Genomic DNA, 13,929 nt, shown 5'->3' with positions numbered 1-13,929 from the left:
TTTTTGTTCAATTCTACGAAAGGATTTAAATGGCACGAAATTAATTGATATTTTTGTAGGATAAAAGTTTCATGATTTACTCACTGAATAACGGACACTCGCGTGATGACAGGCATCACCCGGACTGAATTAAATTTATGTGCCTTCTATATTGTGCTGATTCACGATGAAATGAAATGGGGTTTAACCAAATGGGCTAATGATCTTTTACGTGCCCGTCAATATGCACATCGATTTTTCAGCCCATCCGAAAGCGGTCGTGACACATCCATTGAATGATGTAAATAGTCACCAAATATTCATACCATGAGTTCAGGTAATTCCCAAAGAGGAATGTGTTCGAGTAATTGACAATTTTGCACAACTTATGCAAGTTTGCCTCCAATGCCGCGGAGACCACTTGGAGTATGTCTTGGAAAGAACATGACTTTTATGCAAAGCCACCAAGATAACTGAAACAATTTGGACTGATCGTACACAGACTAAAGTTATTTGCTAGACCTCTGTGGGATTTAATACAAATCTTATGTGTTCCATTTTTTGTTTGTGTGTGTGTGTGTGTGTGGGGGGGGGGGGGGGGGGTCACACTGTACATTCATACATACACACTTTGATTTTATTTATATAGATAGATTACTACACATAGTAGTTTCAAAATGTATTCAAATCAGTTATTATATATTTAGTATCACGGATTGTATAGCAATCTTTAAATGTAATATTAGTGATGGTGTCTAGAAATTAATCTTTGGTACCATATCGACAGAGAAATGGGTTTTAACGTCCACTCGACACAGATGATGTTCTTTCGGGACTAACATACTGTTTCAGTTATATTTCAATAATTCGCTGGCGCGTTGGAGTCTTCAGTAGTGAGAGCAGGCAGACCTTACGATTTAAAGCACACGCGTTAGTCATCATTCAATGGTGTGTTTTATAATTATTCATAGTACAAATCACTGTTCAGAAGTATGTCAAGTGTCGGCACAAAGTGGTTATGAATAATTCGTGATATTTGTCTTATGAAGAAGGATTTCGTGGTATATTTGTAAAGTGTCATTGGTAGATAGAACTCGACAAAGTTTAGATGGATAATACATGTTATAATACCCAAAGAGTATTATAGCGTGCTCGCGCTCTCTCTCGGGGTTGGATGGTCGAATTGTTAGCACGTGCGCGCTGTATCATAAGGTCTGTCATTGAGTCAACTGGTGGGGTTTCGATTCCCCGGTTTTCCGTGACAAGGAGTGGCGTCGCCTGTCCAGCTGCGTGGGTTTTCTCCGTGCCCTCCGGTTTCCTCCCACTGCTAAAGCCCCTTACGAGCAAGCGAATTATTGAACCATATGTTAGTACCGAAATGACCAAGTTTGTGTCGAGTGGATGTTACCCCCCCCCCCCTCTCCTCTCTCCTTCTCTCATGGTCTAGCACGTGCGCTTTAGATAATAAGGTATATCATTGAGTCAAGTGGCTTGGTTTCGATTCCCAGTTCGGGACATGGAGTATGGTCGCCTGTCCATCCTCGTGGGTCGCCACTCCCACTGCGCAAAACCCCTGCGTGCAAGCGACTAATTGAAATTAAATTGAACCATATGTAAGTCCCGAAATGATCTAATTGGTGTCGAATGGACGTTAAATCTCAACTCTCTCTCTCTCTCTCTCTCTCTCTCTCAAATATAACCCATTTCAAATAAATTATCTAATAGTAGTCAACATATTGATATCTTCTTGTAAAAGATTTAACTCTTCAGCTATGACATCTATAGAAAACAGCCACAATTAATCGATTATTGATAATCGATTATGTAAATAAACCATCAGAATGTATCCAAATCCAATTTCTGTCAAAATATTGACATTTTGACAGCCAGTGCAATTTAAAAGCTCTGGAGAATTGAACATATTAATAGAAAAATTAGTGCCGGAAGTTTAAAGTTTGCGTGGTTGTAGATTAACTTGGAATCCTGTTATAGTTTAGTTAATGACCGTCGTTATTCGACATGGAATGAATCTTCTCTAAATGTTTTTGTATGTCGAATAAAGGTCAGATAAGACAAATAGTTGATGGTAGGTCGAGATCATTGTGTTTTATGTCAATTTATTTCCGATTTATTTGGATAATTGCAATAATGATTTGAGGGTAGTTATTGCATATCGTCAAATGAAATGAAAGAGGGTATATATGTACCATTCTTCTGCAACAACTGGGGAAATAAAGACTCGCATAATAATGCCATGCAGTGTGCTACGAAGGAAAATTCGCCCGGACAGCGACACTACGGTCTAATCTTTATTAGAATTCAAATTGTCAAAAGTTATTTTACATGCCTGCCAAGGTGTACACGGGACCTCGGTTTATTGTTCCATCCGAACAACTAGATGCTGTTCCTAGCTAGGCCCTCCACCCCACACAACTGACAAGGGGAGAAACACTAGAAAATCACGAGGAAAGTTCTTTGCCAACACAGTTGTGTACATATTGTGCACGTAAATTCTTTTTGGAGCCTCGGTTGCATTCTTTTGGGGCATATCCGAACAACTAGATGCTGTTTCTAGCTTGGCCCTCTACCACACACAACTGACAAGGGGGAAAACACTAGAAATCGCGAGGAACTTTCTTTGCCAACACAGTTGTGTAATTGTGTACAGAAATTCTTTTTGAAGCCTCGGTTGCTTTCTTTTGGGGGCAAATGGACGAATTAGGATAATTATCCTTTTTCTAAGGCGACTATCACACAGTTAATCATGTCTACGGTATTTATTTTAAATTTGGGAGAATGGTGGCTAAGTGGGTAAGGCGCTGGCTTGCTAGCCTGGAGGTCCGGTGTTCGATCCCTGCATTGGCCGAGAAAGTTCACCCAGATTTTCCGGCGTGGTTCCCCCTTGCCCGTGATGCAGGACGGAGGGCCTGACAAGGACAGCTGTCTAGTCGTTCGGATGTGACGAAAACCCGAGGTCCAGTGTACACATTGGCGTGCACGTAAAAGATCCCTTGACAGTTGGAATTCGATATAAGAGTAGGACGTAGCGCCGCTGCCCGGGCAAAATTTCCCTCATAGCACATTATATGGCGTATGCCCGTCTACATTCGCCCAGTTCGGATCAGAACAGTAGGACGTCAAACCCCATTTCATTTCAAGTCTCGTATTAAAAAAGGACTCATTATAGGATACAAAATAACCCAACTTACAAATCTGGGGCATCGGCTGTCAAAATGTTAAAGTGAAAACCCTGGGCCCTTATTCACGAAAACTTAAACTAAGTTACAACCGAAATTTTAAGAAATACTGCAACTTCATTGGATATATGCAAATTGATTTTACTGGTCAGTCAATCGAATTGCAGTATTTCTTAAAATTTCGATTGTATCTTAGTTTTAAGTTTTCGTGAGTAAGGGCCCTGGTTTGCACTTTTGTTTGAGAGAACAAATATTAGCCTATATCTTGTCACCAGATCGAATAATTAGTCCAGATACAGAAAAATATTCATTGAATAGTATGGCATTTAAACTCAGTGATTGCTGAATCTATAAACTACGATCGTTGACAATTGTTTTCATCTAGAGCTTCTCAAAGCAATGATTAAATCAATCTAGACTCACTCGTATATGGAGATTTATTTATGCACCGAAGGTGAGACTGGTTAATCTAATCACGTTTATAGCTTGATCGTCAAGCACTTCATAAAGACTACTTAGTAGTAATTGAACATAGGAAACATGATATATTTTCTAATAAATTGTTTCTGTGAAAATAATGGTTTTGATTTACTTGGTAGATGGCGGTAGTCAGGTGGTTCGGTTGTTTACACCCGACCAGAATGTCCACATGGACCTGAAAGGAATCTTCAGGATTTAGAAATGAAATGAAAAATTGTTTGATACGTCAACACCAACCTGGCTATATGGCACCAGACATGGCGTTCAGGTCTTTGATGTTTGGTTCCACTGATCCACTGACAAAAGTAGCATGCACTTTCATTCAAAAGCCCCCCCCCCCCATCCCCGACCCGCTCCCGACCCGACCGTCACGATTGCCCCGTGTACAATTATAGTTCATCCCCTTAAATATCCCATTTTCAGCATTATTTATACTTTCGTATTTGCATGGTATCCAAATGAAAAGTACTGTGAATACCCCCCCCCCCCCGCCTTTCTCAATAAAGAAATTATAAAATGTCATCAGTTCCGTGAAGCCCAAAACTTGAATCTGCCATAACTCTGACAATCGTTGTCCGAGATTTTCAAGTTTTGGAGTATAATCAGACATGTCCCATGAAATTCTTGCTAATTAATCACCCCAACCACTTTTCGCAGTAATGAAATTATAAAATGACACCAGTGCTGTTTTTTTCCCGCTCAATAAAATGTGTTGATATATTGACTGAGTCATTAACTTTATTTCTATATAATAATACGCGAAATGTGGAAGAATAATTTCCGATGACATCATAACTTTGCGGCTTCATTACGTTTTAATCGGATGTTGAGTAACTCCAATGAGATTCCAATAAAATAAATGTGTATTATTATGGCTGCCATTATCATTAGTCACGTGCAGAAATCAAAGTGTCAATTCGCTTACAATAATATTCATTATAAATGTTATATCAGTTTAATCCGAGTATTAGTAGTATTAATGGTAGTAGTAGTATTAGTAGTAGAATAGAAGTATTTGTAGTAGTAGTAGTAATAGTAGTAGTAGTAGTAATAGTAGTAGTAGTAGTAGTAGAACGAGTAGCACTATTAGAAGTAGTCGTAGTTTTTGTGGTTTTGTGATATTTCCTGGAACTGGATTGACAAATGGCGGTTGTTAAATATGTACAAACCACCACAGAGTGCATGTACATACTATAGATCCGGAAAGGTATTTCTAGGGGTCCAACAGGTGCTCGCAGCCACGCTCTTACCTATGACCATTCCAGTACTAGCCCTTCAATTCAGCAACAGTTGACTTCTGTTGTTGCATTGTCTCTTTAAATTCCACCTGGAATTATTGAAGAGCAATAATGAAGTCTGTAGACAATAGATTTTATAATAAAACGGTGATGCATCAGGTAATACCTTGTGTCATAACTCATTCTTACATCTCCATGGGGGAGTCCGTATCATATTGCCCCGTAGCTAACAGCCCTAAAGTAAGCTTTACTCTTGATTGATCGTTGACACTTAATGTCGATTCAGAAATTATTAAATGACACATGAGTTGATACAAATGAAAATGGGTTTATCATTTCAGCACCCACCAGGCTAATGCATATGGGTAGAGTGCTGATACAAAATTTGTAAAAAAGACATATTTAATACTAGCGTTAATGGTGTACGACATTATTAATCTAAACTATATAATAACGTATGCATCAGTTTCAAAAGCGTTGATTTCGAAAATCGCTAGTAGGCGTAACTAATGAAAATTATTTGAGAAGCTAAATTTTATTGTTCTTTTGAGCGAGTTCAGTCAAATTTAATTGTATGGTAAAATATCGTGTCCACGAAGCCACGCACTTAAATGAAAAAAAAAAACATGTTTGCATGGGCAATTGAACAGCTTCCGATCATAGCTACGACCAGGGCCCCGCCCCCGCCCTTTCTTTGTTTCTTTCCAGCACTAGCCATAATCTAGATGATTCACTAGCAGATTGCGATAAAGCGAAGACTTTTGTACATACATTTTATAATCTTCAAAGGAACAATAAAACAATCATGCATAATTACCCATTACATAATTACCCTGGTGGGCCCGGCTGCACCCCGACTCTCGTGAGGACTGGCTAAGATCAACGTGTTTAGCAAGGTGTCGTAGCTAGGTAATATTATGTTATGTTGTAAACTTTTGACTGAACTGATCTACGCTTGTAGTACTGTCTATAATCAATTGGTTTTGATATCGAAAATAGAATATTGTTTGAACAATGTCGTTTAAAACAACTATTAATGTTCATTTTTGTCAAACATCAAAGAAAAAACCTGTAATAATTACAACATAATCATATATTTACCAGCCTTATTGGAATGAAAAAACAGGTTTTTTTGTCGGTTATAATATTTGTTGGAATTATTATTATATAATTTCTGAATTCATCCGTACAAGACGTGAAGCAACAGAGTTTGTTTGTCCAATCAATAACACTCTTTCATCTGTGTGTCGGCCATCGTGTTCGTCTGATTGTTCAATTTGCGAAATATCGGGTTGTAATTCGAGTGTAAACATTAAAATATTTATAATTCATAAAACTCTTCTAGGTTTTTATGCGGCAGATCACGCAGTTTAATGTACACAATGTGAGAATACATTGTCGAAACACGTGATGGACCTAATCATTGTCGGAAACACATTTTTACGTGTATATTTTGTGAAACACTAACGTGCCAGAAATAAAGGTTAAATATGAAGTATTTAACATCATATACGTTCAGAAATACTTTTTATTCAGAAGATTTTTTGATCTATTGAAAGTTTCGATTGATTTATACCCATTTCGTGTCTTATATATAGAAAGTAATAATAATTATGCTGTTGTTTATGCAAATGAGAGCTTTGTGATAAACTCGGGTATGCTAAAACCCTTTTTCTTGAGTTACTTCCCTTATTGAAGTATTTAACATCATATACGTTCAGAAATACTTTTTATTCAGAAGATTTTTTGATCTATTGAAAGTTTCGATTGATTTATACCCATTTCGTGTCTTATATATAGAAAGTAATAATAATTATGCTGTTGTTTATGCAAATGAGAGCTTTGTGATAAACTCGGGTATGCTAAAACCCTTTTTCTTGAGTTACTTCCCTTATTGAAGTATTTAACATCATATACGTTCAGAAATACTTTTTATTCAGAAGATTTTTTGATCTATTGAAAGTTTCGATTGATTTATACCCATTTCGTGTCTTATATATAGAAAGTAATAATAATTATGCTGTTGTTTATGCAAATGAGAGCTTTGTGATAAACTCGGGTATGCTAAAACCCTTTTTCTTGAGTTACTTCCCTTATTGCTAGTTTGTTTTTATTTTTGAGGGAAGTCTGTATCACTACAGGCCCATAACTGTACAGCGCAGTGGACGCTTCCATTCAATTGATCTGATATGTGTGTTTGTTGTTTGTGATGTCTGTATATTGTGTGTCTTGTCCGTGGGTTTGTCTTGTGTAATTGTGTCTTGTGCGGTCCTCCTGTACTTACTATTTAGTGCTTGGATCGCCCTAGACTTTTGCTCCGTAGACTGCCCAATGCCAACCGAATCACGCAAATGGCTGTGGCGTCCCAAAGAACTAGTAAGCGCTCCTATATTATTACAAAAATAGTTGAGCACAGAATATGCACACATTTGTCAGTTTATGAAGACATTTATAACGAACTAAGACCGGCACTTGTTTTCCATCTCTTCTGTTTCAGTCCCAAGTCTAATTCCTCTCTTCGTCCCCGTCTCATAAGTAATCTTCCTTTTTATCTGGACAATATATTGACCCGGTCCTTAAAACAACACACCTTCACCACTCCAATAACCTGCCTGTAAAAGAGCAAACCAATTTAAAAAAAATCTTGTATTAATTTGAGAATTAATCTGTATTTAATTGAACTTTATTTGTATTTACCTGCTTGTGACATCAATGTGTTCTGTGGACTCAAAATGACGTTTTTCATCATTCATCAATTACCATATTGAATTCTGTTTCTGACGTTGCACCGCTATACCCTAGGTTACTCTTTTCTTGGCTCAAATACTGAATCTTTGAATTCATTTAAGAATCATTATTAATCTCAATACTGGTTCACCTCTTTATGCTTTTTATGGTCAGGGATGTATTCTTGAAGACCACGTTTGTCTTCAAGAAGATAAAGAGCTAGGGGTCGTCATTATAATAGTTAAAAACTAGATAATGTAAAGAGAATTTGCTGAAAATTTCAGTCAAATTGATCTACTCTGAACCGAGAATTTAGCGAGTGAATTTTCGGTCTAGCCTCGATCATCATTACTAAAGTCTATAAGATAAAAAAAAACTTAGACTCGATTATCCAGTTCATGATTTAATCATGAATGAAAGTTGAGCAGCAAATCTGATTCTAATCCAGTAAATATCGCATGCAGGATAGCGATGACATCGAGAGTTGATTATGGTCTGGATAAGTTAATTAATGTCTAATTAATAATTTATATAAAGTTTCAGACCTAAAGCAAGACCTACAATAGGCAGATTTAGCTCTTTTATAATGTATGTTTAACTGTTTTCTTTGTATTTATTTGAACATTTATTTTTATTGTAGGTGGTATAGTTCAGTAAATAGTTCTGAACTAAGATAATTTCCTTGAACAATTGTAGATATATCTTTGAATTATTATTTGCTTTATTTATTTGGTTTACGTGTTTGTAATTGTAGGTGGTATGGCGACGGGTTGAAGAAGACGAGTATCTGACGGTTGGTAAAACCACGTGGAAGGCTGATGAAGCTTTGAGAATCAATCATGAATATAAAGATAATGAAGTAACGTCGTGGGATCTTAGAATAGTCAAGGTGCGACCTGATCATGCTGGGGTCTATGAATGTCAGATAACATCAACAACTGAATATCTCAGACATGTTGTTTTGAACGTTGTTGGTAAGTTATAGCTTCTTGGTTAGCAGGGCGCTGGTGCACGAACTGGGAGATCTTGGATTGGATCTCGGCAGAAGCAGTGTACGTTTTCGATATTTCCCAGTCTAGGGTCCCCAACTGGCCTGACAAAGAAAAGCGCCTGGTCTAGTCCCCTTGTATACCATTAGCAGTACATGGTTAGCATGGCGCTGGCGCACGAACTGGGAAATCTTGAATTGGATCCCGGTAGTAGCAGAGTACGTTCTTCGATATTTTCCAGTCTAGTGTCCCCATCTGGCTTGACAAAGAAAAGCGCCTGGTCTAGTCCACTTGTATACCATTGGCAGTACATTAAAAAAGGAAACTCCATAAGCCCCTTTGGTGCAGTAAAGTGGGACGTTAAATCTCGTTTATTTATTTTTGTTAATTAACACTGTAATTTAGGTAACAAACAGAAAGTATACTATTTCAAATCAGGGTCCTGTTTCTCGAAATCTTAACTAAAGATAAAATTCAAATTTTAGTAGATAGTTCAATTTTGATTGGCTAAGCACTAAAATCCATCTAATATTATCCAATCAAATTTACTAAAATTTGGATTTTATCTTAGTTAAAATTTCGTGAAACAGGCCCGGGATAATTATATTCATCTTACAAATGTGCTGACCCTGAAGGGAAGTCAAACACAATTTTGTACAAAGAGTTTCTTGGTGACGACCATATGTTTGTTTTAAATACAAAAATGAAATGAAATGAAATGAAATGGGGCTAATGAAGACGGGCATACGCCATACAGTGTGCTATGAGGGAAATTTTGCCCGGGCAGCGGCACTATCGCCTACTCTTATATCGAATCCCAACTGCCAAGGGATCTTTTACGTGCATTCCAATGTATACACGGGACCTCGGTTTTTTGTCTCATCCGAAGGACTAGACAGCTGTCCTTGTCCAGGCCCTCCGTCCTGATCACTGACAAGGGTGAACCACGCCGGAAAATCTGGATGAACTTTCTCGGCCAATACAGGGGTCGAACACCCGACCTCCAGGCTAGCGAGCCAGCGTCTTACCCACTTAGTCACGTGATCCCCCGTTTTAAATACAAGTTTCACTGTTACATGTAATAAAATGTGCAGGCTCTAGGGGTGCGAGAGGCAGGGATCCAAATGCACAAGGTGTGTACTTTAGATCATAAGGTCTGTCACTGAATCAAGCGGGTTGGTATCGATCCTAAGCTTGTACGTGACAAGGAGTATGGTCGCATGCCCAAGCTTCAGAGTATCGTCCACCGGATTTCACCCTCTGCTAAAGACCTCTACGCGCAAGCGAATTATCGAATTAAAAGTGGACAATGTTTGTAACTAACGTTACCCCCCTCTCACTCTCTCTCTCCCTCTTTCCATCCCCCCCCCCCTTCATTAGCCCAGTTGGGGCAAAAACAGCAGGCCGCTAAATATCCCTTGCATTTCATTTCATCTCTCGATATAAGCTATACACATATTCATCACAAAAAGAATACTTTTGGTTGAACAGTCATAATTAAAGGCCTGTACACACAAAAGATTGAAACGTCTGAATTAATAAAAAAAAACATTTTTATATACCATGTGGCTCAGTGGGTGAAAGTTGGCTCATCGATACTTTAAGGAGTGTTTTATTTTGTTGAAAGATATCACAATTGAATAATACATAACGTTTTCTGCTCTGACCTATTTACGTTAGAAACACTAGAAATTGTACCCAATAAACTTTTACTACTAACGGATCGATGAACTTGAGAGATTATTTCAAAAACTCGCTTTATTATAAATTCTATTTTTTAAAAATAAATTTCTAAGATATCAAAAGTAACAAAGAAGGAATGTTTCAATTATAAATGATATTTTATTTGTTTTTACTTACAGGGCCACCTATACAGGAAGCAGGTACGTCCACTAATATTGATTTTATTTATAAGTTAGCTTTTGTTTTTATAGAAAGGCATATTCTAGTAGTCACTGACAATTACAACCCACGATGCCCTCACTATTCCCCTTATAGGAAACGTAGAAGCAGAAGAACTCCCCCCTCCCATTATACGATAAAACGAGAAAACGAAATGTAGATTGTATAAAGGTATACTATTTAAAATAAAAGAGTTTATCATTACATAAAACTGAGATAATTTTAATTACCAACTACAAGGAAGATTCTATAATGGTAAATCCACTTTAATTACCAACTAAAATATAGATTATGTAATGGTAAACCCACTTTAATTACCAACTAAAAGATAAATTATGTAATGGTAAATCCACTTTAATTACCAACTAAAAGATAGATTATGTAATGGTAAATCCACTTTAATTACCAACTAAAAGATAGATTAAATAATGGCAAATCCACTTTAATTACCAACTAAAAGATAGATTATATAATGGTAAATCCACTTTAATTACCAACTAAAAGATAGATTATGTAATGGTAAATCCACTTTAATTACCAACTAAAAGATAGATTATGTAATGACAAACTCTCTTTGACCAACTAACAGATAGTTTATATAAAGGTAAACCCCTTTAATTTCCAATCAAAAGATTGATTATGTAATGGTACGTTCGCTTTAATTGCCAACCAAAAGGTACATTCTATAATGGCAAACTCCCTTTATATTTAATTACCAACCAAAAGGAAGATTCGGTAATCTCAAACTCAGTTTGATCACCCAAAAGATAGATTATATAATGGTAAACTCCCTTTAATTACCAACCAAACATTTGATTCTGTAATAGCAACTCCCTTTAAGTCCGAACAAAATGGTAGATTAAGAAATGGAAAAAACCCATTTAATTACCAACAAATAGATAGATTATGTAATGGTACGCTCCTTTTAATTACCAACCAAGGGATATATTATGTAATGGTACACTCCCTTTAATTGCCAACCATAATGGTAGGAATGTAATTGCAAACTTCCCCGAATTACCAACCAATTGGTAGATTATGTAAAGGTAACCCCTTTAATGGTAAATTCCCTTTAATTACCCCACAAAAGGAATCTTCTATAAGGGTCAACCCCCTTTAATTACCAATCTGTAATCGTAAACTCCCTTTACCTCCCAAACAAAGGTTAGATAATATAATCTCCCCTTACTTTCCAAACAAAGGTTCGATTATAGATTGGCAAACTCTCTTTAAATTCCCAACCAAATGTTACACAGTGCATATTCGCCGTGAACTTTATTTTAAAGAATGTCTCTAATGCTGTTATAAACTATGTTGGATATTTTTCTTTAAACTATTTTCGGCTGAAGACAAAGAGATAACAACCACACAATTGAAATGAGATTTCATACTTGTATACAAATTGATAAGGATTGATAATATATATTGCTATATATTGAACGGGAATGAAATTAAATGTGTCAAATATTGAAGAAAACGTCTAGATCTATGCATCTAAGAGGGTTTCCAGGTTCTCTATCGATTCCAAGACTCCAAGTGCTCTTCTTCCGATCTATATACAGTCTCCCACTGTCGTTACAGTTATATAAATTTGTCTAATTCGATAAAACCAACAATAGTGTGGATTATGTGTGCTTTGCAAGTGCTTTAATATAATATCATGAATATATTGAATAAACTCAAGATATCTGTAAAGAGTTAAAGTGACCGTAGAATAAGACCCTACATATAGAGTTATTCTTTTGTACTTTAATGCACCAGGAAGCCACTTAGATGGAACGAGAACATAGATTACCTTTGATTTTATAAATGATGATTTATAGCTAACAGGAAAGAAATGGACAGAAGTCGGATTAACCATCCTACGATTCTGCACTAAGCTGGCTAATCAACAACGCGTGCATGGCAAAGGCTGATCCCTTCCCGGTAGTGACTTAAATTGTTCTTCGTTGTTTATTAGACATTATTAAAAGATTGTTTTATATAGTTTTGGTAAAAAAATAAGGCGACCAAGGAAAGTCTTCAATTGTATTCGTATTTAAGCTTAATCTACTAAGGTTGACAGCATATGATATAGAAAAGTACCTACTGTACAGGTTCTAAACAAAGAGAAAGAGAGAGGGGGGGGGGGGGTAACGTTCACTCGATACAAACTAGGTAATTTCGGGACTAACACATGGTTCAATTTTATTTCAATAATTAGCTTGCGCGTAGGTGTCTTTAGCATTGGGAGGAAACCGGAGGACCCGGAGAAAACCCGCGAGGTTGGACAGGCGACCATACTCCTTGTCAAGTACAACCGGGGAATTGAAACCACGCCAGTTGACTTAATGACAGACCTTATGATACAGCGCGCACGTGCTAACCATTCGACCCCACCCCCTCAAAACAAATAAACTCTCTCTTGAATACATATATACGGAACCTCTAGAATTAAAACATTTTCTAAAATAATAAAAATGTCTAACTATTGTCAAATTAGCCAGGGAATAATTTGATGAATAACATCTCGACTTGTATCCGCCATTATATAAATAATGTGTCCAATGTACTCTAGTGAACTTTTGTCTGTCAAATTAAATTCCAATAGCCTACGTTCTTCAATACTCTATTTAATCGTATGACCAAATTAATGTAGGTTGTCAAATTAAAATGGTGGATACAAAACGAGATGCTTTTTAAATCATAAATGAAGTATGTAGTTACGTCCATAATAATCAAGTATGGAGAGAGAGAGAGAGAGAGAGAGAGAGAGAGAGAGGGGGTGTTAACGTCCACTCGACACAAACTAGGTCATTTCGGGACTAACACATAGTTCAATTTTATTTCAATAATTCTCTTGCACGTAGGGGTCTTTAGCGATGGGAGGAAACCGGAGAAAACCCACGAGGTTCGACAGGCGACCCTAATCCTTGTCACATACAACCGGGGAATCAAGTAAAGAAAGAAGACACCTGCCACTAGCAATGCCAAGTACAAATAATTTAGATATTGCCAGGTAGAAATACTCTAAAAAAAGATACTTTTCATATAAATTTAATACAAAAATCTTACGACAACTCAAGTCCATAATAATCGAAACGGGAAACTAAACACCTGTCAGGTATAAAGTTAGGTTTTGTCAGGTAAAAATCATCTGGTGCTTGTCAATTGACTTATAATTGCATTCTTAGCTGGGGTTATATTTTACAGATAAAGTTGCTCAAATGTAGCTTTGATGTGTTTTTTGTAAGGTATTTAAACAAATTAACACAAAAATAGCGTAAATAATGCTGATTTATGTGTTTATCCTGCATAATTACAAATGACTAAAGCCCAGGGAATTTGTTTCATTGAAAACATCGTAATTTATATTTTTTTTAAAATTGAAATTGTGGATTAACTATACATAACAAAAACCTAGCCATTGACATTGAC

At 36.6% G+C, this 13,929-nt stretch overlaps 1 protein-coding gene across 2 annotated transcripts in view; it reads left to right on the top strand.

Annotated features, from left to right (window-relative positions):
- The window catches only part of LOC126818655 (MAM domain-containing glycosylphosphatidylinositol anchor protein 1), a 110,524-nt gene that overhangs the window by 74,917 nt on the left and 21,678 nt on the right, over positions 1 to 13,929 (top strand). For both annotated transcript variants that reach the window (XM_050546182.1, XM_050546181.1), the window contains exons 3-4: positions 8,376 to 8,595; positions 10,473 to 10,493. In XM_050546182.1, coding sequence (XP_050402139.1) covers positions 8,376 to 8,595; positions 10,473 to 10,493 — 241 coding nt within the window. The remainder of the gene's footprint in view (positions 1 to 8,375; positions 8,596 to 10,472; positions 10,494 to 13,929) is intronic.

The sequence above is a fragment of the Patella vulgata genome, chromosome 4 (assembly GCF_932274485.2).
Source record: "Patella vulgata chromosome 4, xgPatVulg1.2, whole genome shotgun sequence".
Taxonomy (NCBI): domain Eukaryota; kingdom Metazoa; phylum Mollusca; class Gastropoda; family Patellidae; genus Patella; species Patella vulgata.
The sequence above is the reverse complement of the archived record's forward strand: the minus strand, read 5'-3'. Positions and strand labels throughout refer to the sequence as shown.